General features: G+C 37.6%; 1 protein-coding gene across 1 annotated transcript in view; it reads left to right on the top strand.

The window, feature by feature from the left end:
- Nucleotides 1-23,924, top strand: part of TLL1 (tolloid like 1) — a gene marked incomplete at both ends in the record, with an annotated part of 248,343 nt that overhangs the window by 220,968 nt on the left and 3,451 nt on the right. The window contains one exon of the mRNA XM_082653600.1: nt 19,774-19,987. Within this exon, the coding sequence (XP_082509726.1) occupies nt 19,774-19,987 (214 nt within the window). The remainder of the gene's footprint in view (nt 1-19,773; nt 19,988-23,924) is intronic.

The following is a 23,924-nucleotide window of genomic DNA, read 5'->3' as shown; positions in this document are numbered from 1 at the left end:
TGCCAAGCACAGGCTCCGGATGCGCAGGCTCAGTGGCCATGACTCAGGGGCCCAGCCGCTCCGCAGCATGTGGGATCTTCCCGGGCCGGGGCACGAACCCGTGTCCCCTGCATCGGCAGGTGGACTCTCAACCACTGTGCCACCAGGGAAGCCCCGGTACATGACACTTTTTAAATTATGGTTTTCTCAGGGTATATGCCCAGTAGTGAGATTGTTGGGTCGTATGGTAGTTCTACTTTTAGTTTCTTAAGGAACGTCCATACTGTTCTCCATAGTGGCTATATCAATGTACATTCACACCAACAAAGCAAGAGTGTTCCCTTTTCTCCACACCCTCTCCAGCATTTATTGTTTGTATGTTTGTTGATGATGGCCATTCTGACCGGTGTGAGATGATATATCATTGCAGTTTTGATTTGCATTTCTATAATGATTAATAAGGTTGAGCATTCTTTCATGTGTTTGTTGGCAATCTGTATATCTTCTTTGGAGAAACGACTATTTAGGTATTGTGCCCGTTTTTGGATTCGGTTGTTGGCTTTTTGTTATTGAGATGCATGAGCTGCTTGTAAATTTTGGAGATTAATCCTTTGTCATTTGCTTCATGTGCAAATATTTCTGCCTATTCTGAGGGTTGTCTTTTGGTCTTGTTTATGGTTTCCTTTGCTGTGCAAAAGCTTTGAAGTTTCATTAGGTCCCATTTGTTTATTTTTGGTTTTATTTCCATTTCTCTAGGAGGTGGGTCAAAAAGGATCTGGCTGTGATTTTTGTCATAGAGTGTTCTGCCTATGTTTTCCTCTAAGAATTTGACAGTGTCTGGCCTTACATATAAGTCTTTAATCCATTTTGAGTTTATTTTTGTGTATGGTGTTAGGGAGTGTTCTAATTTCATACTTTTACATGTACCTGTCCAGTTTTCACAGCACCACTTATTGAAGAGGCTGTCTTTTCTCCACTGTATATTCTTGCCTCCTTTATCAAAGATAAGGTGACCATTTATGTGTGTGAGTTTATCTCTGGGATTCCTATCCTGTTCCATTGATCTATATTTCTGTATTTGTGCCAGTACCATATTGTCTTGATTACTGTAGCTTTGTAGTATAGTCTGAAATCAGGGAGCCTGATTCCTCCAGCTCCTTTTTTGAGTCTCAAAATTGCTCTGACTATTTGGGGTCTTTTGTGTTTCCATACAAATTGTGAAATTTTTTGTTCTAGTTCTGTGAAAAATGCCAGTGGTAGTTTCATAGGGATTGCATTGAATCTGTAGATTGCTTTGTGTAGTAGAGTCATTTTCACAAGGTTGATTCTTCCAATCCAAGAACATGGTATATCTCTCCATCTATTTGTATCATCTTTAATTTCTTTCATCAGTGACTTATAATTTTCTGCATACAGGTCTTTTGTCTCCTTAGGTAGGTTTATTCCTAGATGTTTTATTCTTTCTGTTGCAATGTTAAATGGGAGTGTTTTCTTAATTTCACTTTCAGATTTTTCATCATTAGTATATAGGAATGCGAGAGATTTCTGTGCATTAATTTTGTATCCTGCCACTTTACCAAATTCATTGATTAGCTCTAATAGTTTTCTAGTAGCATCTTTAGGATTCTCTATGTATAGTATCATGCCATCTACAAACAGTGACAGCTTTATTTCTTCTTTTCTGATTTGGATTCCATTATTTCCTTTTCTTCTCTGATTGCTGTGGCTAAAACTTCCAAAACTATGTTGAATAATAGTGGTGAGAGTGGACAATCTTGTCTTGTTCCTGATCTTAGTGGAAGTGCTTTCAGTTTTTCACCATTGAGGATGATGTTCGCTGTGAGTTTGTCATATATGGCCTTTATCATGTTGAGGAAAGTTCGCTCTATGCCTACTTTCTGCAGGTTTTTTATCATAAATGGGTGTTGAATTTTGTCAAAAGCTTTCTCTGCATCTATTGAGATGATCATATGGTTTTTCTCCTTCAATTTGTTAATATGGTGTATCACGTTGATTGATTTGCGTATATTGAAGAATCCTTGCATTCCTGGAATAAATCCCACTTGATCATGGTATATGATGCTTTTAATGTGCTGTTGGATTCTGTTTGCTAGTATTTTGTTGAGGATTTTTGCATCTATTTTCATCAGTGATATTGGCCTGTAGTTTTCTTTCTTTGTGACATCTTTGTCTGATTTTGGTATCAGGGTGATGGTGGCCTCGTAAAATGAGATTGGGAGTGTTCCTTCCTCTGCTATATTTTGGAAGGGTGTTAGCTCTTCTCTAAATGTTTCATAGAATTTGCCTGTGAAGCCATCTGGTCCTGGGCTTTTGTTTCTTGGAAGATGTTTAATCACAGTTTCAATTTCAGTGCTTGTGATTGGTCTGTCATATTTTCTATTTCTTCCTGGTTCAGTCTCGGCAGGTTGTGCATTTCTAAGAATTTGTCCATTTCTTCCAGGTTGTCCATTTTATTGGCATAGAGTTGCTTGTAGTAATCTCTCATGATCCTTCGTATTTCTGCATTGTCAGTTGTTACTTCTCCTTTTTCATTTCTAATTATATTGATTTGAGTCTTTTCCCTTTTTTTCTTTGTAAGTCTGGCTAATGGTTAATCAATTTTGTTTATCTTCTCAAAGGACCAGCTTTTAGTTTTATTGATCTTTGTTATCATTTCCTTCATTTCTTTTTCATTTATTTCTGATCTGATCTTTATGATTTCTTTCCTTCTGCTAACTTTGGGGGATTTTTTTGTTCTTCTTTCTCTAATTGCTTTAGGTGCAAGGTTAGGTTGTTTATTCAAGATGTTTCCTGTTTCTTAAGGTAGGATTGTATTGCTATAAACCTCCATCGTAGAACTGCTTGCACTGCATCGCATAGGTTTTGGGTCATTGTATTTTCATTGTTATTTGTGTCTAGGTATTTTTTGATTTCTTCAGTGATCACTTCATTATTAAGTAGTTTATTGTTTAGCCTCCGTGTGTTTGTATATTTTACAGCTCTTTTCCTGTCTTTCATATCTAGTCTAATAGCGTTGTGGTCAGAAAAGATACTTGATACGACTTCAACTGCTTAAATTTATCAAGGCTAGATTTGTGACCCAAGATATGATCTATCCTGGACAATGTTCCTTGAGCACTTTAGAAAAATGTGTACACTGTTGTTTTTGGACGGAATATCCTATAAATATCAATTAAGTCCATCGTGTTTAATGTACCATTTAAGCTTGTGTTTCCTTATTTATTTTCATTTTGGATGTCCTGTCCATTGGTGAAAGTGGGGTGTTAAAATCCCATACTATGAAAGTGTTACTGTCGATTTTCCCTTCTATGGCTGTGTGTATATGCCTTATGTATTGATGTGTTCATATGTTGGGTGCATAAATATTTACAATTGTTATATCTTCTTCTTGGATCAATCCCTTGATCATTATGTAGTGTCTTTCTTTGTCTCTTGTAACAGTCTTTATTTTAAAATCTATTTTCTGTGATATGAGAATTGCTACTCCAGCTTTCTTTTGATTTCCATTTGCATGGAATATCTTTTTCCATCCCCTCACTTTCAGTCTGTATGTGTCCCTAGGTCTGAAGTGGGTCTCTTGTAGACAGCATATATATGGGTCTTGTTTTTGTGTCCATTCAGCCAGTCTGTGTCTTTTGGTGGGAGCATTTAATCCATTTACATTTAAGGTAATAATTGATATGTATGTTCCTATTCCCATTTTCTTAATTTTTTTGGCATTGTTATTGTAGGTCTTTTCCTTCTCTTGTGTTTCTTGCCTAGAGAAGTTCCTTTAGCATTTGTTGTAAAGCTGGTTTTGTGGTTCTGAAGTCTCTCAGCTTTTCCTTGTCTGTAAAAGTTTTAATTTCTCCATCAAATCTGAATGAGATCCTTCTTGGCTAGTGTAATCTTGGTTGTAGGTTTTTCTCCTTTATCACTTTAAATATGTCCTGCCATTCCCTTCTGGCTTGCAGAGTTTCTGCTGAAAGATCAGCTGTTAACCTTACGGGCATTCCCTTGTGTGTTATTTGTGGTTTTTCCCTTGCTGCTTTTAATATGTTTTCTTTGTATTTAATTTTTGATAGTTTGATTAATATGTGTCTTGGCATGTTTCTTCTCGGATTTATCTTGTACGGGACTCTCTATGCTTCCTGGACTTGATTAACTATTTCCTTTCCCATATTAGGGAAGTTTTCAACTCTAATCTCTTCAAAGATTTGCTCAGTCCCTTTCTTTTTCTCTTCTTCTTCTGGGACCTCTATAATTCAAATATTGGTGTGTTTAATGCTGTCACAGACGTCTCTGAGACTGTCCTCAGTTCCTTTCATTCTTCTTTCTTTATTCTGCTCTTCAGTAGCTATTTCTGCTATTTTATCTTCCAGGTCACGTATCCGTTCTGCCTCAGTTATTCTGCTATTGATCCCTTCTAGAGTAGTTTTAATTTCATTTATTGTGTTGTTCATTGTTGCTTGTTTCCTCTTTAGTTCTTCTAGGTCCTTGTTAAATGTTTCTTGCATTTTCTCTATTCTATTTCCAAGATTTTGGATCATCTTTAGTATCATTATTCTGAATTCTTTTTCAGGTAGACTGCCTATTTCCTCTTCATTTGTTAGATTTGGTGCGTTTTTATCTTGCTCCTTCATCTGCTGTGTGTTTTTCTGTCTTCTCATTTTGCTTATCTTACAGTGTTTGGCGTCCCCTTTTTGCAGGCTGCTGGTTCGTAGTTTCCATTGTTTTTGGTGTCTGTCCACCGTGGCTAGGGTTGATTCAGTGGGTTGTGTAGGCCTCCTGATGCAGGTGACTTGTGCCTGTGTTCTGGTGGATGAGGCTGGATCTTGTCTTTCTAGTGGGCAGGTCCACGTCTGGTGGTGTGTTTTGGGGAGTCTGTGGCCTTATGATTTTAGGCAGCCTCTGTGCTAATGGATGGGGCTGTGTTCCTCTCTTGCTAGTTGTTTGGTGTATGGTGTCCAGCACTGTAGCTTGCTGGTTGTTGCATGAAGCTGTGTCTTGGTGTTGAGATGGAGATCTCTGTGAGATTTTTGTCATTTGGTATTACGTGGGGCTGGGAGGTCTCTTTTGGATGAGTGTCCTGAAGTTGGCTCTCCCATGTCAGAGGCACAGTACTGACTACTGGCTGCAGCCCCAAGAGCCTTTCATCCACATGGCTCAGAATAAAAGGGAGAAAAATTGGAAAGAAAGAAAGAAACGAGGATAAAATAAAATAAAATAAAAGATAAAATAAAATGAAGTTATTAAAATAAAAAATAGTTATGAAAAACAATTTTAATGTAAAAAAAAAGAACGGATGGACAGAATCGTAGGACAAATGGTGAAAGCAAAGCTATACAGACAAAATCTCATACAGAAGCATACACATACACACTCACAAAAAGAGGAAAAGGGGAAAAAATAATATATCTTGCTCCCAAAGTCCACATCCTCAATTTGGGATGTTTTGTTGTCTATTCAGTTATTGCACAGATGCAGCATACATCAAGTTGATTTTGGAGCTTTAATCCACTGCTTCTGAGGCTGCTGGGAGAGATTTCCCTTTCTCTTCTTTGTTCGCACAGCTCCTGGGGCTCAGCTTTGGATTTGGACCCGCGTCTTTGTGTAGGTCTCCTGAGGGCATCTGTTCTTCACTCAGACAGGATGGGGTTAAAAGAGCAGCTGATTCAGGGGCTCTGGCTCACTCAGGCTGAGGGGAGGGAGGGGTACAGATGTGGGGCAAGCCTGTGGTGGCAGAGGCTGGTGTGATGTTGCACCAGCCTGATGTTCGCTGTGCGTTCTCCTGGGGAAGTTGTCCCTGGATCACGGCACCCTGGCAGTGGCAGACTGCACAGACTCCTGGGAGGGGTGGTGTGGATAGTGACCTGAGCCCACACACAGGCTTCATGGTGGCTGCAGCAGCAGCCTTAGCATCTCATACCTGTCTCTGGGATCCGCGCTGATAGCCCCTGCTGGCTCCCATCTCTGGAGCTCTTTTAAGCAGTGCTCTTAATCCCCTCTCCTCGTGCACCAGGAAGCAAAGAGGCAAGAAAAAGTCTCTTGCCTCTTAGGCAGGTCCCAAGTGTTGCCTGGACTCCCTTCCGGCTAGCTGTGGTGCACTAGCCCCCTTCAGGCTGTGTTCACACCACCAACCTCTGTCCTCTCCCTGCACTCCGACTGAAGCCCGAGCCTCAGCTCCCACCCCCCGCCCGCCCCGGCGGGTGAGCAGACAAGTCTCTCGGGCTGGCGAGTGCTGGTTGGCACCGATCCTCCGTGCGGGAATCTCTCTGCTTTGCCCTCCCTGTGGCTTCACTCTCCTCTGCCGTTCCGAAGCTCCCCCCTCCACCACCCACAGTCTCCACCTGCAGAGGGGCTTCCTAGTGTGTGGAAACCTTTCCTCCTCCACAGCTCCCTCCCACTGGTGCAGGTCCCATCCCTATTCTTTTGTCTCTGTTTTTTCTTTTTTCTTTTGCCCTACCCAGGTATGTGGGGAGTTTCTTGCCTTTCGGGAGGTCTGAGGTCTTCTGCCAGCGTTCAGTAGGTGTTCTATAGGAGCAGTTCCACGTGTATATTTCTGATGTATCTTGTGGGGAGTAAGGTGATATCCACATCTTACTCTTCCGCCATCTTCTCAAGACCCCCTTTTTGTCATTTTAATTACAATGTGTTGGAGTGTTTGGTGTGTTCCTCTTTGGATTAATCTTATATGTGACTCTGCACTTCCTGGACTTGGATGACTGTTTCATTTCCCATGTTAGGGAAGTTTTCAGCTATTTTGTCTTAAAATTCATTATCAGACCCATTTTCTTCTCCTTCTGAGAGTGTAATGCAAATATTAGTACACTTGATGTTGTTCCAGGGGTCTCTTAAACTGTCCTCATTTCTTTTCATTCTTTTTTCTTTTCTCTGTTCATCCGCAGTGATTTCCACTACGCTGTCTCCCAGCTTGCTGATCTGTTTCTCTATCAATTAGTCTACACTTTATTCCTTCTAGTGTATTTTTCATTTCAGTTATAATATTTTTCATCTCTGTTTGGTTGTTCTAACTCCTTATTTAAACCTTCTAACCTCGTTTTTTGCATCATTCTCCTCCCAAGTTCTTTGATTATCTTTACAATCACTACCTTGAACCCTTTCTCATGTAGATTGCCTAGATCCACTTCATTTAGTTCTTCTGGGGTTTTCATTTTGTTCCTTCATGGAACATGTTCCTCTGTCACTTCATTTTGCCTAAGTTGCTGTTTTTATTTTTATGAACCTAGTAGGTTGGTTATGTTTCCTCATCTTGGAGAAGGGGACTTTTGCAGATGCCCTATGTGTCCCAGCAGTGTGCTCCCTTCTTGTCACCCAAGGTATATGCTCTAGAAGTTCTCCCTATTAGGCCTGCATGGGTCCTTCAGTTGTGGCAGGCTGACTATGTGGGTGGACTATTAGGTTTGGTTGGCCCCTGGTCTGGTTGGTTGCTTGGACCTGCCTTGTGTGGAGGCTGCCAGCTGCTGGTTGGTGGGGCCTGGTCACAAGACAGCTAGCTGCAGAACCCCGGGGGGCCCCAAGACTAGTGCTGGCTCACTAATGGGAAGAGTTAGGGTACATAAGACTCCGGGGCTGTTGCCCACACACTGGTGGGTGAAACTAAGTCCTGGTGTTAGTGCTGGACTACTGGAAGGCAGAATCAGGTTCTGGAGTCTGGTTACAGGGCCCAGGAGTGCCAGAGCTGATATAAGATCACTAGTGGGAGGGGTGGGGGCAGTTCCTGAAACACAGGTGGGTACTGGGTCTGGAGTGTTCTGGAGTTCGTGTTGGCCTGCTACTGGGCAGGGTCAGTGCCCACCTTGTCCCAGGGCAGGGTCTGGCCTGCTGTGGGCAGGTTAGGTCCACAGGTTATGGGACTGTCGTTTTCTTACGTCTGTTTTCTGCTCCCTGGTGGGTGAGGCTGATCCAGAGGCTACGCCAGGCTTCCTGGGGGACAGCACTAGGGCCCAGGGGATTCTGAAGCTGGTGCCTTCTCACTGGTGGGTAGAGCTGGGTCCTGGCCATCTACTGGGCAGGGCTGTGTCTAATGGGGTGTGGGCTCAGGAGGTCTTTAGGCAGCCTGTCTGTTGCTGGGTGAGGCCAGTCAATGCACAAATGAATGGACATGGTTGTGTTCCAGTAAAAGTTTAATTACGAAAAAGCAGGCTTCAAGCCAGATTTCCTCTATGGGACTTAGTTTCTTGACTGAGCTAATAAAGTTATGGCTGAAAGAGTTTGAAATCATTCAGTTATAAATGTTTGTCCTCATTTCTCCTGAGAATCAGAGGGTGAAAATATTTGGCCTTACTTTCTATGGTAGGCAGAATAATGCTCCCCATTCCCCAAAGATGACCTTGTCCTAGTCCCCAGAAAAGTGTGTTGTATTGAGTCACTAAGTATGTGTTAATTTGCTAGAGCAGCAATAGGAAACTAATATATTTGCCTTGTTTTTAGAGTGTGTATCTGTGTGTGTGTGTGTGTGTGTGTGTGTGTTTAATCATGAGATGCTAAATGCATGGTAAGAGTTTTAAAGTAAAAGAAACCTTGGTTGAAAGATACTTGGAAAAAGTCTTCCTACTAGAAGAGGGATAAAGTTCTGAATGAATAAAGGGATAAAGTTCTATCATTCCTGGCTTCACCCTGTCTTGGTTCTGAGAGGCTCAACTGATCATTAAATTTCTGGTACTTTTTTCATATTCTGAATTACTCTTCATTAAAAACAAAATAAAACAAATGAAACAGAAATAAAGTTCTAGGCATAAGAGCACACAACAATAGGCTAATACAGTTATGTCATTTTTATTTTATTTATCATATCCTAAAGCTTTGCTAAGTTATATAGCTGTAATTCACAGCTTCATATATGGGATATTTGGAAAACAAAACACCCACAAGTGTTATATAATTCTCCACCATAAATCCATTATAAGTATATTTGATCACTGTTATAGAGTATTCATGGGAAAGAAAGGTCTTTTGAATCAGAAGGCTGGGGTTTATATTCCACTGTGCCTTTTTTTTCCAGTGGCCTCCAATCCTTCCAACATCTTGTGGGAAACCAAATGATAGTTCTCACTGAAGGGAGGAAAAGGTGAAGGATGGCTAGAACTCGGAAGCTCTGAATTTCATCTCACAACTGCTCACATTGTATCAGTCTCTTTAATTCTCTTAGTTTAAATCTTAGCTAGATTTTATTTCCGCATTAAGCATTATCATTTTATTATGTTGTCCCTTGTGAATGTATCTTGTCCCTTGTAAATGTGACTTTGAATGGCCTTATCCTTTAGCCAGTGCCTGTATTTTCAGTAAAAGTACCTCTACAGATGTTCATATGAGGGAGCTGCATATGGAAGCTTGGCTGGTGGCCAGGAAGGTAGATTAGGCTTGCTTGGATGTTCCAGAAACACACAGTTATTCTTTCCAGAGCTTAAAATGAAAGTTCAATTTTATTCCTTTTGAATGAAACTCCTTAAATGCATTAGAATTTCTTACTAGGACTTACTGTTATTCACTCTTTTTGGCCTTTCTAAAACCTGGATTAGGAACCTTAAAATCATAGAAATATAATCATGGAGTGAATAAGGTTGAAATGTTTGAATACCAAACTGTCTGTAAAGTCTGAGTGTAAACGCTTAAGAAAAATATTTAAAAGTCCCCAAAAGAGAAGGTAGTGTTTCAACAGAATTCAGACTTCCTTACAGCTCCACACATCAGCTTTTCTGTTCTGTCTCCATTGTAAAGTTGAAGGACTTTGGGGGAATATTTTTTGGGAATCTAAGTGTCTTCTAGGGAGACATTTCTGTGCCATTGGTTTCTGGTGGCTGGAAATTTTCACATTCTGCATCATTTAGACATAGAGATTCATGGCTCAGAATGTGTGATAGAATAAAGTAATAAATTATGTATCTCATCTTATCTTTGGGGACTCTAAAAACTGTTTTTAAAGATTTTCTATTTTCCCATGGACTCCTATAATACCATTCTATGGCCTAGAAATATTTTATATTAAGGCAAAGTCACTGTATATGGAGGGGTCTCTACGTGGATGTCTCTATGATATTACAGGGCCGATTTATGAGATGTGAATTTGTCACATTTTGCTTGTGTGCGGTGGAGCATTTGGTTAAGCTGACTTCTGGAAAAGGACCAAAATGACCACCCAATTGTTGCAGCTGACCTAACAAGCTACTACTTATTCCAAGAAGAAAATTCAACAGTACTTTAATGAATGAGAGTTATTTGCATCGTTGAGAATGTGTCAGCTAAAAAAGCTTTGCCTACTCTGACTCTTATAGAGTCAGTCTGATTCCATTAGTAATTTGATAAAAAGCTGGAGCCAATTGACTCCAGACCAGGTGTCGGCATGCCCCCAGCCCACTAGTTCAATGCCACCTTGTACTGTATTGCTCTGCTCTGTAAAATATGTTATGATTTACTCCAGAAATCCTGCATTTATTTCATTAGAGAATGAAGTAGCCACTTAGTTATCTCATTCACTTAGTTTTCAATGGGCCAATCAAAGGACTGAACATGTGTGGTCTGCAAATTCTGATCCCATTTTTAACTTTTACTTAAAGGATAAGCTTTAGAATGCCATTATCCCCATCATTCTTAAATTTTTCTCTTGTACACAGTAGGTTTCTCTGCTCTTTAAATTTATAGATGAATGGTTCTAAAGCCCATTCAAAAGAGACAATTATTCAGCATGCAACAGTTTTCAGATATTGTTATATTTCTTTTTAAACAATATTTATCTTATTATTTAGAAGCTTGGTTGCATATTTAGCTAAAAAAAAAAACTCTTGGTGCAGTTATGCTGATTTTCTCTTATTGCTTTCTTAACAGTTACAAACTGATATTAAGACTTTATGTGTACACAAAGATAATAGAAGCTGACTGAGTACCATCTTATAAGAGGCAGATAACCAGAAGTTTTTGTTTGCCATGTCTATGTTGTTTCCATTCATAAGATTGGCCATAAAATGGGTTTAGGTAATTGAGTAGATGAATGGACAGCCTTATACAGACATCCAGCCAACAATCCATTCAGTGTCTTCTATAGTCCATGCACTGTGTGTCTACTCTGCTTCCTTCTCTGCCACTAGATTACAGAGATTAATAAGTGACAAACCATTTGGTGATGCTGTACTTTGAATATTTTGTTTCAGATTAAATAAAATCTGCTAAACTCTCCTTCTTCACTGTATTTTTCTGCACTGTTTCTTTCCAGTGAGATTCTTTGTGCTGTATTTAATATTTTTGAACTAGCCATAGTCATTGGTTGAATGAAGTAAATATTCCTTTTTACTCATAATAATTATAGCAAATAGTGATTCACTAATGTTTATTGGTTATAACAATTTTTTAACATCTTTATTAGAGTATAATTGCTTTACAACGGTGTGTTAGTTTCTGCTTTATAAAAAAGTGAATCAGTTATACATATACATATGTTCCCATATCACCTCCCTCTTGCATCTCCATCGCTACAACCCTCCCTATCCCACCCCTCAAGGTGGTCACAAAGCACCGAGCTGATGTCTCTGTGATATGCGGCTGCTTCCCACTAGCTATCTATTGTATGTTTGATAGCGTATATATGTCCATGCCACTCTCTCACTTTGTCACAGTTTACCCTTCCCCCTCCTAATATCCTGAAGTCCATTTTCTAGTAGGTCTGTATCTTTACTCCTGTCTTACCCCTAGGTTCTTCATGACATTTTTTTTTCTTAGATTCCATATATATGTGTTAGCATACGGTATTTGTCTTTCTCTTTCTGACTTACTTCACTCTGTATGACAGACTCTAGGTCCATCCACCTCACTACAAATAACTCAATTTCATTTCTTTTTATGGCTGAGTAATATTCCATTGTATATATGTGCCACATCTTCTTTATCCATTCATCTGATGATGGACACTTAGGTTGTTTCCATCTCCGGGCTATTGTAAATAGAGCTGAAATGAATATTTTGGTACATGATTCTTTCTGAATTATGGTTTTCTCAGGGCATATGCTCAGTAGTGGGATTGCTGGGTCATATGGTAGTTCTATTTGTAGTTTTTTAAGGAACCTCCATACTGTTCTCCATAGTGGCTGTACCAATTCATATTCCCACACAGCAGTGAAAGAGTGTTCCCTTTTCTCCACACCCTCTCCAGCATTTATTGTTTCTAGACTTTTCAATGATGGCCATTCTGACCAGTGTGAGATAATATCTCATTGTAGTTTGGATTTGCATTTCTCTAATGATCAATAATGTTGAGCATTCTTTCATGTGCCTGTTGGCAATCTGTATATCTTCTTTGGAGAAATGTCTATTTAAGTCTTCTGCCCATTTTTGGATTGTGTTGTTTGTTTTTTTATTATTGAGCTGCATGAGCTGCTTGTAAATTTTGGAGATTGATCCTTTGTCAGTTGCTTCACTTGCAAATATTTTCTCCCATTCTGAGGGTTGCCTTTTGGTCTTGTTTATGGTTTCCTTTGTTATGCAAAAGCTTTGAAGTTTCATTAGTTCCCATTTGTTTATTTTTGTTTTTATTTCCATTTCTATAGGAGGTGGGTCAAAAAGGATCTTGCTGTGATTTATGTCATAGAGTGTTCTACCTATGTTTTCCTCTAAGAGTTTGATAATTTCTGGCTTTAAACTGAGCTCTTTAATCCATCTTGAGCTTATTTTTGGGTATGGAGTTACAGAGTGATCTAATCTCATACTTTAACATGTACCTGTCCAGTTTTCCCAGCACCACTTATTGAAGAGGCTGTCTTTCTCCACTGTACATTCCTGCCTGCTTTATCAAAGATAAGGTGACCATATGTGTGTGGGTTTATCTCTGGGCTTTCTATCCTGTTCCATTGATCTATGTTTTTGTTTTTGTGCCAGTACCATTCTGTCTTGATTACTGTAGCTTTGTAGTATAGTCTGAAGTCAGGGAGCCTGATTCCTCCAACTCCGTTTTTCCTTCTCCAGATTGATTTGGCTCTTCGGGGTCTCTTGTGTTTCCATACAAATTGTGAAAATTTTTGTTCTAGTTCTGTGAAAAATGCCAGTGGTAGTTTCATAGGGATTGCATTGAATCTGTAGGTTGATTTGGATAGTAGAGTCATTTTCACAATGTTGATTCTTCCAATCCAAGAGCATGGTATATCTCTCCATCTATTTGTATCATCTTTAATTTCTTTCATCTATGTCTTATAATTTTCTGCATACAGGTCTTTTGTCTCCTTAGGTAGGTTTATTCCAAGATATTTTATTCTTTTTCTTGCAATGGTAAATGGGAGTGTTTTCTTAATTTCACTTTCAGATTTTTCATCATTATTATACAGGAATGCCAGAGATTTCTGTGCATTAATTTTGTATCCTGCAACTTTACCAAATTAATTTATAAGCTCTAGTAGTTTTATGGTAGCATCTTTAGGATACTTTATGTATACTCTCAAGTCATCTGCAAACAGTGACAGCTCTATTTCTTCTTTTCCGATTTGGATTCCTTTTATTTCCTTTTCTTCTCTGATTGCTGTGGCTAAAACTTCCAAATCTATGTTGAATAAGAGTGGTGAGAGTGGACAACCTTGTATTGTTCCTGATCTTAGTGGAAATTGTCTCAGCTTTTCACCATTGAGGATGATGTTGACTGTGGATTTGTAATATATGGACTTGATTATGTTGAGGAAAATTCCCTCTGTGCCTACTTTCTGCAAGGTTTTTACCATAAGTGGGTGTAGAATTTTCTCAGAAGCTTTCTCTGCATCTATTGAGAGGATCATACGGTTTTTCTCCTTCAGTTTGTTAATATGGTGTATCACATTGATTGATTTGCGAATATTGAAGAAACCTTGCATTCCTGGAATAAACCCCACTTGATCATGGCGTATGATCCTTTTAATTTGCTGTTGGATTCTGTTTTCCAGTATTTTGTTGAGGATTTTTGCATCTATTTTCATCAGTGATATTAGCCTTTAGTTTTCTTTCTTTGTGACATCTTTCTCTGGTTTTGGTAGCAGGGTGATGTTGACCTCATAGAATGAGTTTGGGAGTGTTTCTCCCTCTGCTATATTTTGGAGGAGTTTGAGAAGGTAAGTGTTAGCTCTTCTGTAAATGTTTGATAGAATTTGCCTGTGAAGCCATCTGGTCCTGGGCTTTTGTTTGTTGGAAGATGTTTAATCACAGTTTCAATTTCAGTGCTTGTGATTGGTCTGTTCATATTTTCTATGTCTTCCTGATTCAGTCTTGGCAGGTTGTGCATTTCTAAGAGTTTGTCCATTTTTTCTAGGTTGTCCTTTCTTTTGGCATAGAGTTGCTTGTAGTAATCTCTCATGATCTTTTGTATTTCTGCAGTGTCACTTGTTACTTCTCCTTTTTCATTTCTAATTCTATTGATTTGAGTCTTCTTCCTTTTTTTCTTGATAAGTCTGGCTAATGGTTTATCAATTTTGTTTATCTTCTCAAAAGACCAGCTTTTAGTTTTACTGATCTTTGTTATCATTTCCTTCATTTCTTTTTCATTTATTTCTGATCTGATATTTATGATTTCTTTCCTTCTGCTAACTTTGGGGGTGTTTTGTTTCTCTTTCTCTAATTGCTTTAGGTTAAGTTGTTTATTCGAGATGTTTCCTGTTTCTTCAGGTAGGATTCTATGGCTATAAACTTCCCTCCTCGGACTGATTTTGCTGTATCCCATAGGTTTTGGGTCGTCATGTCTCCATTGTCATTTGTTTCTAGGTATTTTTTGATTTCCCCTTTGATTTCTTCAGTGATCACTTCATTATTAAGTAGTGTATTTTTTAGCCTCCATGTGTTTGTAATTTTTACAGATCTTTTCCTGTAATTGATATCTAGTCTCATAGCATTATGTTCGGAAAAGGTACTTGATAAAATTTCAATTTTCTTAAATTTACCAAGGCTTGATTTGTGACCCAAGATATGATCTATCCTGGAGAATGTTCCATGGGCAATTCAGAAAAATGTGTATTCTCTTGTTTTTAGATGAAATGTCCTATAAATATCAATTAAGTCCATCTTGTTTAATGTATCATTTAAAGCTTGTGTTTCCTTTTTTATTTTCATTTTGGATGTCCTGTCTGTTGTTAACCAATGGGGTGTAAACGTCCAATACTATGAATGTGTTACTGTTGATTTCCCCTATTATGACTGTTAGTATTTGCCTTATTCATTGAGGTGCATCTATATTGGGTGCATAAATATTTACAATTGTTATATCTTCTTCTTGGATCTATCGCTTGATCATTATGTAGTGTCCTTCTTTGTCTCTTGTAAATGTCTTTATTTTGAAGTCTATTTTGTCTGATATGAGAATTGCTACTCCAGCTTTCTTTTGGTTTCCATTTGCATGGAATATCTTTTTCCATCCCCTCACTTTCAGTCTGTATGTTTCCCTAGGTCTGAAGTGCATGTCTTGTAGACAGCATATATATGGTCTTGTTTTTGTATCCATTCAGCCAGTCTGTGTCTTTTTGTGGGAGCATTTAATCCATTTACATTTAAGGTAATTATCAATATGTTTGTTCCTATTCCCATTTTCTTAATTTTTTTGGCATTGTTATTGTAGGTCTTTTCCTTCTCTTGTGTTTCTTGCCTAGAGAAGTTCCTTTAGCATTTGTTGTAAAGCTGGTACAGTGGTTCTGAACTCTCTCAGCTTTTACTTGTCTGTAAAGGTTTTAATTTCTCCATCGAATCTGAATGAGATCCTTGCTGGGTAGAGTAATCTTGGTTGCAGTTTTTTCTGCTTCATCACTTTAAATATGTCCTGGTACTCCCTTCTGCTTTGCAGAGTTTCTGCTGAAAGTTCAGCTGTTAACCTTATGGGGATTCCCTTGTGTGTTATTTGTTGTTTTTCCCTTGCTGCTTTTGATATTTGTTCTTTGTATTTAATTTTTGAAGTTTGATTAATATGTGTCTTGGCATGTTTCTCCTTTATTTATCCTGTATGGGACTCTCTGTGCTTCCTGGACTTGATTAACTATTTCCTTTCCCATATTAGGGAAGTTTTCAACTCTAATCTCTTCAAAGATTTTCTCAGTCCCTTTCTTTTTCTCTTCTTCTTCTGGGACCCCTATTATTCGAATATTGGTGCATTTAATGTTGTCCCAGAGGTCTCTGAGACTGTCCTCAGTTCTTTTCATTCTTCTTTCTTTATTCTTCTCTGCAGTAGTTATTTGCAGTATTTTATCTTCCAGGTCACCTATCCATTCTTCTGCCTCAGTTATTCTGCTATTGATCCCTTCTAGAGTAGTTTTAATTTCATTTATTGTGTTGTTCATTGTTGTTTGTTTCCTCTTTAGTTCTTCTAGGTCCTTGTTAAATGTTTCTTGCATTTTCTCTATTCTATTTCCAAGATTTTGGATCATCTTTAGTATCATTATTCTGAATTCTTTTTCATGTAGACTGCCTATTTCCCCTTCATTTGTTAGGTCTGGTGATTTTTTGCCTTGCTCCTTTATCTGCTGTGTGTTTTTCTGTCTTCTCATTTTGCTTATCTTATTGTGTTTGGGGTCTCCTTTTTGCAGGCTGCAGGTTCGTAGTTCCCGTTGTTTTTGGTGTCTGTCCCCAGTAGCTAAGGTTGGTTCCATGGGTTGTGTAGGCTTCCTGGTAGAGGGGACTAGTGCCTGTGTTCTGGTGCATGAGGCTGGATCTTGTCTTTCTGGTGGGCAGGTCCACGTCTGGTGGTGTGTTTTGCGGTGTCTGTAGCCTTATTATGATTTTAGGCAGCCTGTCTGCTAATGGGTGGCATTGTGTTCCTGTCTTGCTAGTTGTTTGGCATAGGGTGTCCAGCACTGTAGCTTGCTGGTCATTGAGTGAAGCTGGGTCTTGGTGTTGAGATGGAGATCTCTGGGAGATTTTTGCCATTTGATATTACATGGAGCTGGGAGGTCTCTTGTTGACCAGTGTCCTGAAGTTGGCTTTCCCACCTCAGTGGCACAGTCCTGATGCCTCGCTGGAGCACCAAGAGCCTTTCACCCACACGGCTCAGAATAAAAGGGGGAAAAAGTAGAAAAAAAGAAAGAAAGAAAGAAAGAAAGAAAGAAAGAAAGAAAGAAAGGGAATTAAATTAAATTAAAATAAATTTATTAAAATAAAAAATAATTATTAAGAAAAAAATTTTTAAGTAAAATATAAAACAGACAGACAGAATCTTAGGACAAATGGTGAAAGCCAAGCTATACAGACAAAATCTCACACAGAAGCATACACATACACACTCACTAAAAGAGGAAAAGGGGAAAAAATAATATATCTTGCTCTCAAAGTCCACCTCCTCAATTTTGGATGATTTATTGTCTGTTCAAGTACTCCACCAATGCAGGGTACATCAAGTTGATTTTGGATATTTAATCCGCCTCTCCTGAGGCTGCTGGGAGAAATTTCCCTTTCTCTTCTTTGTTTGCACAGCCCCTGGGGTTCAGCTTTGGATTCAGCCCCGCCTCTGCGTGTAGGTCGCCTGAGGGCGTCTGTTGTTCGCTCAGACAGGACAGGGTTAAAGTAGCAGCTGATTCAGGGGCTCTGGCTCACTCAGGCCAGGGAGAGGGAGGGGTACGGATGTGGGGAGAGCCTGAAGCGGCAGAGGCCGGCATGACGTTGCAGCAGCCTGAGGCGCACCATGCGTTTTCCCGGGGAAGTTGTCCCTGGATCGCGGGACCCTGGCAGTGGCGGGCTGCACAGGCTCCCATGAGGGGAGGTGTGGAGAGTGACCTGTGCTTGCACACAGGCTTCTTGGTGGCAGCTGCAGCGGTCTTAGAGTCTTATGCCTACCTCTCGGGTCTGTGCTGATAGCCGCGGCTCACGGCCATCTCTGGAGCTCCTTTTAGCTGCACTCTTAATCCCCTTTCCTCACGCACCAGGAAACAAATAGGGAAGAAAAAGTCTCTTGCCTCTTAGGCAGGTCCAGAGTTTTTTCCGGACTCCCTCACGGCTAGCTGTGGCGCACTAGCCCCCTTCAGGCTGTGTTCACGCCACCAGTCCTCTCCCTGCGATCTGACCGAAGCCCGAGCCTCAGCTCCCAGCCCCGCCCGCCCCGCCGGGTGAACAGACAAGCCTCTCGGGCTGGTGAGTGCTGTTCAGCACCGATCCTCTGTGAGGGAATCTCTGCGCTTTACTCTCCGCACCCCTGTTGCTGCACTCTCCTCCGTGGCTTCGAAGCTCCCCCCTTCCACCACCCGCAGTCTCCGCCAGCAAAGGGACTTCCTAGTGTGTGGAAACATTTCCTCCTTCACAGCTCCCTCCCACTGGTGCAGGTCCCGTCCCTATTCTTTTGTCTCTGCTTATTTTTTTTTCTTTTGCCCTATCCAGGTACGTGGGGAGTTTCTTGCCTTTTGAGACATCTGAGGTCTTCTGCCAGCGTTCAGTGGGTGTTCTGTAGGAGTTGTTCCACGTGTAGATGTATTTCTGATGTATCTGTGGGGAGGAAGGTGATCTCCATGTCTTACTCTTTCGCCATCTTCCCCCTCACCTCTGGTTATAACATTTTAATTTATATTTTTAAGTAGGGCACAGTGGAATGGGACATGAGAGATCAGCCCTTTTCCTTTTCTTTTGTCTCTTCTATCTTTTCTCCTACTCCCTAATTAATATAAATTGCTTCCTTCATTTCTTCCCTTACTCCTCTAAAGTCAGAAGTGAGAGCAGATGGTAGTGTGGTTGGAATAGATAAATGTGATCAACAGTGAGGGAGAACCTGTCTTAGTCACTTTTTTCTTTCAAAAATACAAAATGTATGCTTTAAATTGAGAATTATAATCACTTCACAAAACTGCATTAAAGAAAACATGTATGTAGAAAGTTTATGTACAAATATTTTATGCTGTAGGGATTGTAGCAAAATTAATACATTTTCAAGCATATTTTATATTTCCTCCAATTTATTTTATATATTTTTTAGCTTTGCTCTATAGGCTTAAGTAGGGGTGATGGTTTATTTCTTGAATGTATGATGGTTTTTATGAGGAATGGAAAAAGCCTTAATTGGCAATGGCAAATAACCTAGAATCCCTGGGATTATTAATAGTTTGGACAATTATTATTTTCAGTCAGTCTCAATTAAACTTTTCATCATTATATTTAATGTGTTAAATATTTAATAAACTTTTATTTTAAGAATTTGCTACACATAAAAAAACATACTAAACTTTGCAAGACTCCAAATATTAAAATAAATGTACCATCTCTCTGAACAGTTAACTAAAAATAATCTAGCTTAAAGTCATATTAGTGTTTTCTAATAATATGGGTTGTAAGATCTAAATAAAGAAATGTGTTATGTATTCTATTAAGATTTACTATATTTAATTTCTGTGAAAATAATTACTTGTTTAATTATTTTATGGAGTTTTCTTTTTAGTTTAAGTGCTCAATGGTATGATGATGTTCAGTAGTTTATGATCATTAACACCAGAAGGACTCATTTTTTAAATATAATTGTTTAAAATTTTCTGATCCATTAAGAATAAATTCAGAATAAAATATCATTTGTTATTATAATCTGTCTAAATTCTGGAGTAGACTTAATTTTAATAGTAGAATTAGTTGCAATAGTCAAATAGTACAATAGAATTTCACGTGAAGTTATTACATTGTTTTCCTCATTATAAAGTCTTCCTAGAGACTTCATATTTTATTGATTTCACACCCCTTTCGATAATGTGCTAGATGGATTGAATCATTTGCATGGCCTGGACATATTATTGTTCTGTATTTCTGCTCCAAAGAAAAGAATCCATTTTGAGTGATATGTGGCTTTTTTATTTTTTTCCCCTTTCTTTCTTTCTTTTTTAATAGATCTTTAGTGAGTTTGAGATTGAGCAGCATCAAGAATGTGCTTATGATCATTTGGAAGTATTTGATGGAGAAACGGAAAAATCACCAATTCTTGGACGACTATGTGGGAACAAGATACCAGAGCCCCTTGTGGCTACTGGAAATAAAATGTTTGTTCGGTTTGTTTCTGATGCATCTGTTCAAAGAAAAGGCTTTCAAGCCACACATTCTACAGGTCAGTAAATTAGGGGATGCTTCTCTTTTCTGAGTAAGATCCAAGTTTCTCTTCTAGTGTGTGCAGGGAATCTATAACAGGATTATAAATGAACCAGAAGAAGTCTCACTGAAGCACTGTGTGAAATACTTGAGAACCACATAGCATCCTAACTAAATATCTTTGTAGCTGTTGAACTAATTAAAAGAAACACAATAGTTTGATCTGATTCATGTTCAGTGTGGTATGATCAAGAAGAACTATCTCTAAATATTTATGTAGTGTATTCCATGTTAACTTTAGCAGTTTGATTTATATGTTATATTTAACGGATAGAAATCTATAGCTTGGAATTCAAAAATTTTGTTTTTGCTAAAATCCTACTTGTTTAGCTAACTTTCACATTAATATATTTTTGTAAACCAAATTTGGAATTTAACTCTCTGTTTTACAGAGTTTTATTTTTTTCCCTTTTATTTGGTAGGCAACACAGTCTTTTCCCTAATCCTAATCCCTAATTTGACTCTTACAGATTCCAGCTGTAATGGAAGTCTTTAAGAAATAAAATACAATTTAGAAAAATATGGAAAATTTTAAGCAAAAATTTCAAATAACTTTTTTATAATTTGGATCAAATTTATAATATATTCCATAAATGTCCAGTAAATATCCTTTTTTTATTCAGTTAAAAAAAAAAAAATCATATTTACTGAAATCATTTAGCTTATAGTGACACCTAGTGGCAGTTCTAATGCCAAAACTATTGAGACACAAGTCTATCTTGGCGTAAAATGCAGTATAATAGGCTACAAATTCATCAATGAAACAATTTTAGTGCAGTAATTTTTGTCATGGTTTCCTGATTATTGTTTTCTCCTTTCCTTTTATTTTAGAAAACATAACTTTATTCCATTGTCCAATATTATTTTCCACTCTAGTATATTCTGTTACGAGCATTGGATTTATATTGAAGTCTATTTGTGAGAAAGTGGATATTGTCTGATTCATGCTAGTAATGACTGGACTCATAAATAATACAAAATAATTATTTCTCATGATTAATATAAATATTCTGGTTTGAGAAAAATCTTTCATGGATTAAAATTTTCATACTAATGAAGGATTTTGTTATACACTTGATGTTTGTTCTTTAAATATTTTCCTGATAACTTGTCACACATTGAAGGAATGGAAAAATTGGAGTCCTATGACTTGATCAATATTTTTCTGAAGCACAGAGTTAATGGCACAATTTTTTAAATAATCGTGGCTGTCACAGGTTCTAAGAATGGAGTGTAAAAGTATGTTATCAAAACTCTTGAAAGAGCTGATACACTATTTTTAAATTACTTACCTATAAATTCCTCTGTCGTAGTTTCATAAAAACCTACTTTTATAGTTTCTCTTTTCATCTTTACCTTTACCTTAAATCTCAAGTTTTCTTGCAGCTATATAACTCCATGACTCCTTAATTTTCATAGCCTCTGCTCTGGACCCATTTCAGTGTTTGTATTACCATTTAGAATCCACTGTTAGGATCTAATTATCTTATCATAGAGATCATATATTGAAATCCAATTGTATATATAGCATGCACTTGATATTTCAGGCACATACATATACTTAATATAAATTACATACATTGAGTTCTCAAAAGAGCTATATGATGTATGAATTATTATCTTTATCTTCAGATAAAGAAATTTAAAATCTGAAGGATTAATTAATTTGCAAAGACTTCTAAAATTATATCAAAGCCTGGATTTTATCCTAATTCTGTTTCCAATGCTCATGCACTTTCTACTCTGGTATATTTTTTCTTAACATAAACATTTTGGATTAGGAAGGAAACCAATACAAAACTGGATCACTGTTAATTGAAACAATAGAGACTGAATGCTTCCTTATTTGTCTTAATCAAATCTTCTGTCCTAACTATCCAACTGAATAGGCTCATTTTTTCTCCCTGTTCAGTTCAAATCCAGTCAAATACCCACGTGATCAGCCTCAATCATAATTTGTAGGCAAAACATGATTCGGTCCTGTCATCTCAGAAATGAGGATTTTGAGACTAAGACTCAAATGAAACTGAAGTAGCACAAAAAATAATAGTTAGAATTAGAGTCCTAGCCTCCCAACTCCTGCTCAGTTGTGCTAGTCAAAATTTTTAGCATTACCTGTTTGTTTGTTTGCTTGTCTATTTTACATGTAAATTTTTGCTCTCACTTAACCAGCTGTCTTTGAATTTTCTGGGTAGATTTTATTTACACTGTTACTTTCAAGTAGCCATACATGATGAAATATTCTTATGTACTGCTTACTATTTATTTCTTTTGAAAGCTTTCTCTTTAACAAGTTTATTCCACAGTCTTTCATGAAATATTTATTTGGTACCTGCTTTGAATAGACACTGTAAAGTATTAGTAATTCATAGCAAAAAATTAGGAATTTTGTGGTAACTTATGAGAAAACAGAAGGAATTCCTGCCTTTTGACAGCTATAGTCTGATAAGTTAAACTTATGATTTTCAGTCAATTTTTACCACCAAGACAGCCAAGTCCAGTACCACATCTGTCAATTTCTGCTAAATGTATAAAGCATTTATTCATTATTTAATGTTTTCTAGAATACATGTAACTTTTATTAAGGGGCCCTGAAGTATACATTTTAATTTGCTTGAGTAAATTTATATTTCTATATACAATTTTAATTTTATCCACAAGGAAAGCTTATAATACTACAAATTTTGAAATTAGGTGAAGAGAAATATTAATATTGCTTTATAGCTATTTTTTTTTACAAGTAATACTATCCAAATCAATGGGAAATGGACTTTGTTGGAAAAAGTCCCTTTTTCCTCTAAAGGTAGGTCCAAATTCTAAAAGTCCAAATTTATTTTAATCAGGTAACAAATGGTGTTAGGCCAGCCTTAGATAAACTATTGAAGAAAAAAACTCAGTAAAAAAAAATAACCTATATATTCTCTCAGAGGATAAGGCTATAATACAGAAAAAGAGGGGGAGTGTGGAGAGAAAGTATTTTAAAACATGGCATGTCAGGTAGGACTTTATTCTGCAGCAGAAAGCATCATCCTAATTTAAAAATCAAATAATATATTATTAGGCTCCTTAGAAATTATTTTGATAGAACTTAATTAAATTATAGTGCCTACTAAAAGCATTTATTCCTCAAATTATAGGCCCTCACAGGGATTTAACACTTTACCAGGAAATGAACAGAAGTCTTTCCAAATTAAAATGAGGGCCACCCTTTCTGAAACATTTTAAGTCACTCTTAATTGTAGTTTAAGTCATTTGTTTTGAGTATTGTCATTTTCTAGAAGTTTTCAATAAAATCAAATAATGATGCCTCACATTTCAGATTCACAAAGGCTTTGTGAAATCTCTTTTTGTTTAAATACTTCATTTCCTTCTTGATTTCTGTTCTGATCTGGGGTTGACAGAGAATTGTCTCCTCTGGATCCTGATTTGTTTTGCTACTTTGTTTCTCTGAAGTAGGCACACAGAAGCCAGTGCCTCTCCCATAGTCCACCCCTTCCTGGGTTGTGGAATAAAAGTAATACAAGTGCTGACAGTTGTAAACAAAACAAATCACTGAATTATATCAAACTTTGAGAATAAGTCAAATTTTTAAAATATCTGTAAATGAGATTACACTGGTTTATACATTTATATATTGAATTCAGAAATACTTTCACAAAATATTTTACTGGCCTTCAAAAATATCCTTCCTTTCTGAAAACAGGTTAATAGTGCTTTAAATTGTTTTTCAATTTTTCTGGCTTTTCTTTTCATGCCTGAGTGGATCTCTAGGAGTATAGATGGTGGCATTTAGATATTCTGACTAGAAAATAATAACAAAATGATGATTGTGTATACTTATATGGCTTTTCCTATGTGCAAGGTATCCTTCAATGATTTTACATATATTAGCCCAT

This window comes from Grampus griseus (genome assembly GCF_964374135.1).
Source record: "Grampus griseus genome assembly, chromosome: 4".
Classification (NCBI taxonomy): domain Eukaryota; kingdom Metazoa; phylum Chordata; class Mammalia; order Artiodactyla; family Delphinidae; genus Grampus; species Grampus griseus.
The sequence above is the reverse complement of the archived record's forward strand: the minus strand, read 5'-3'. Positions and strand labels throughout refer to the sequence as shown.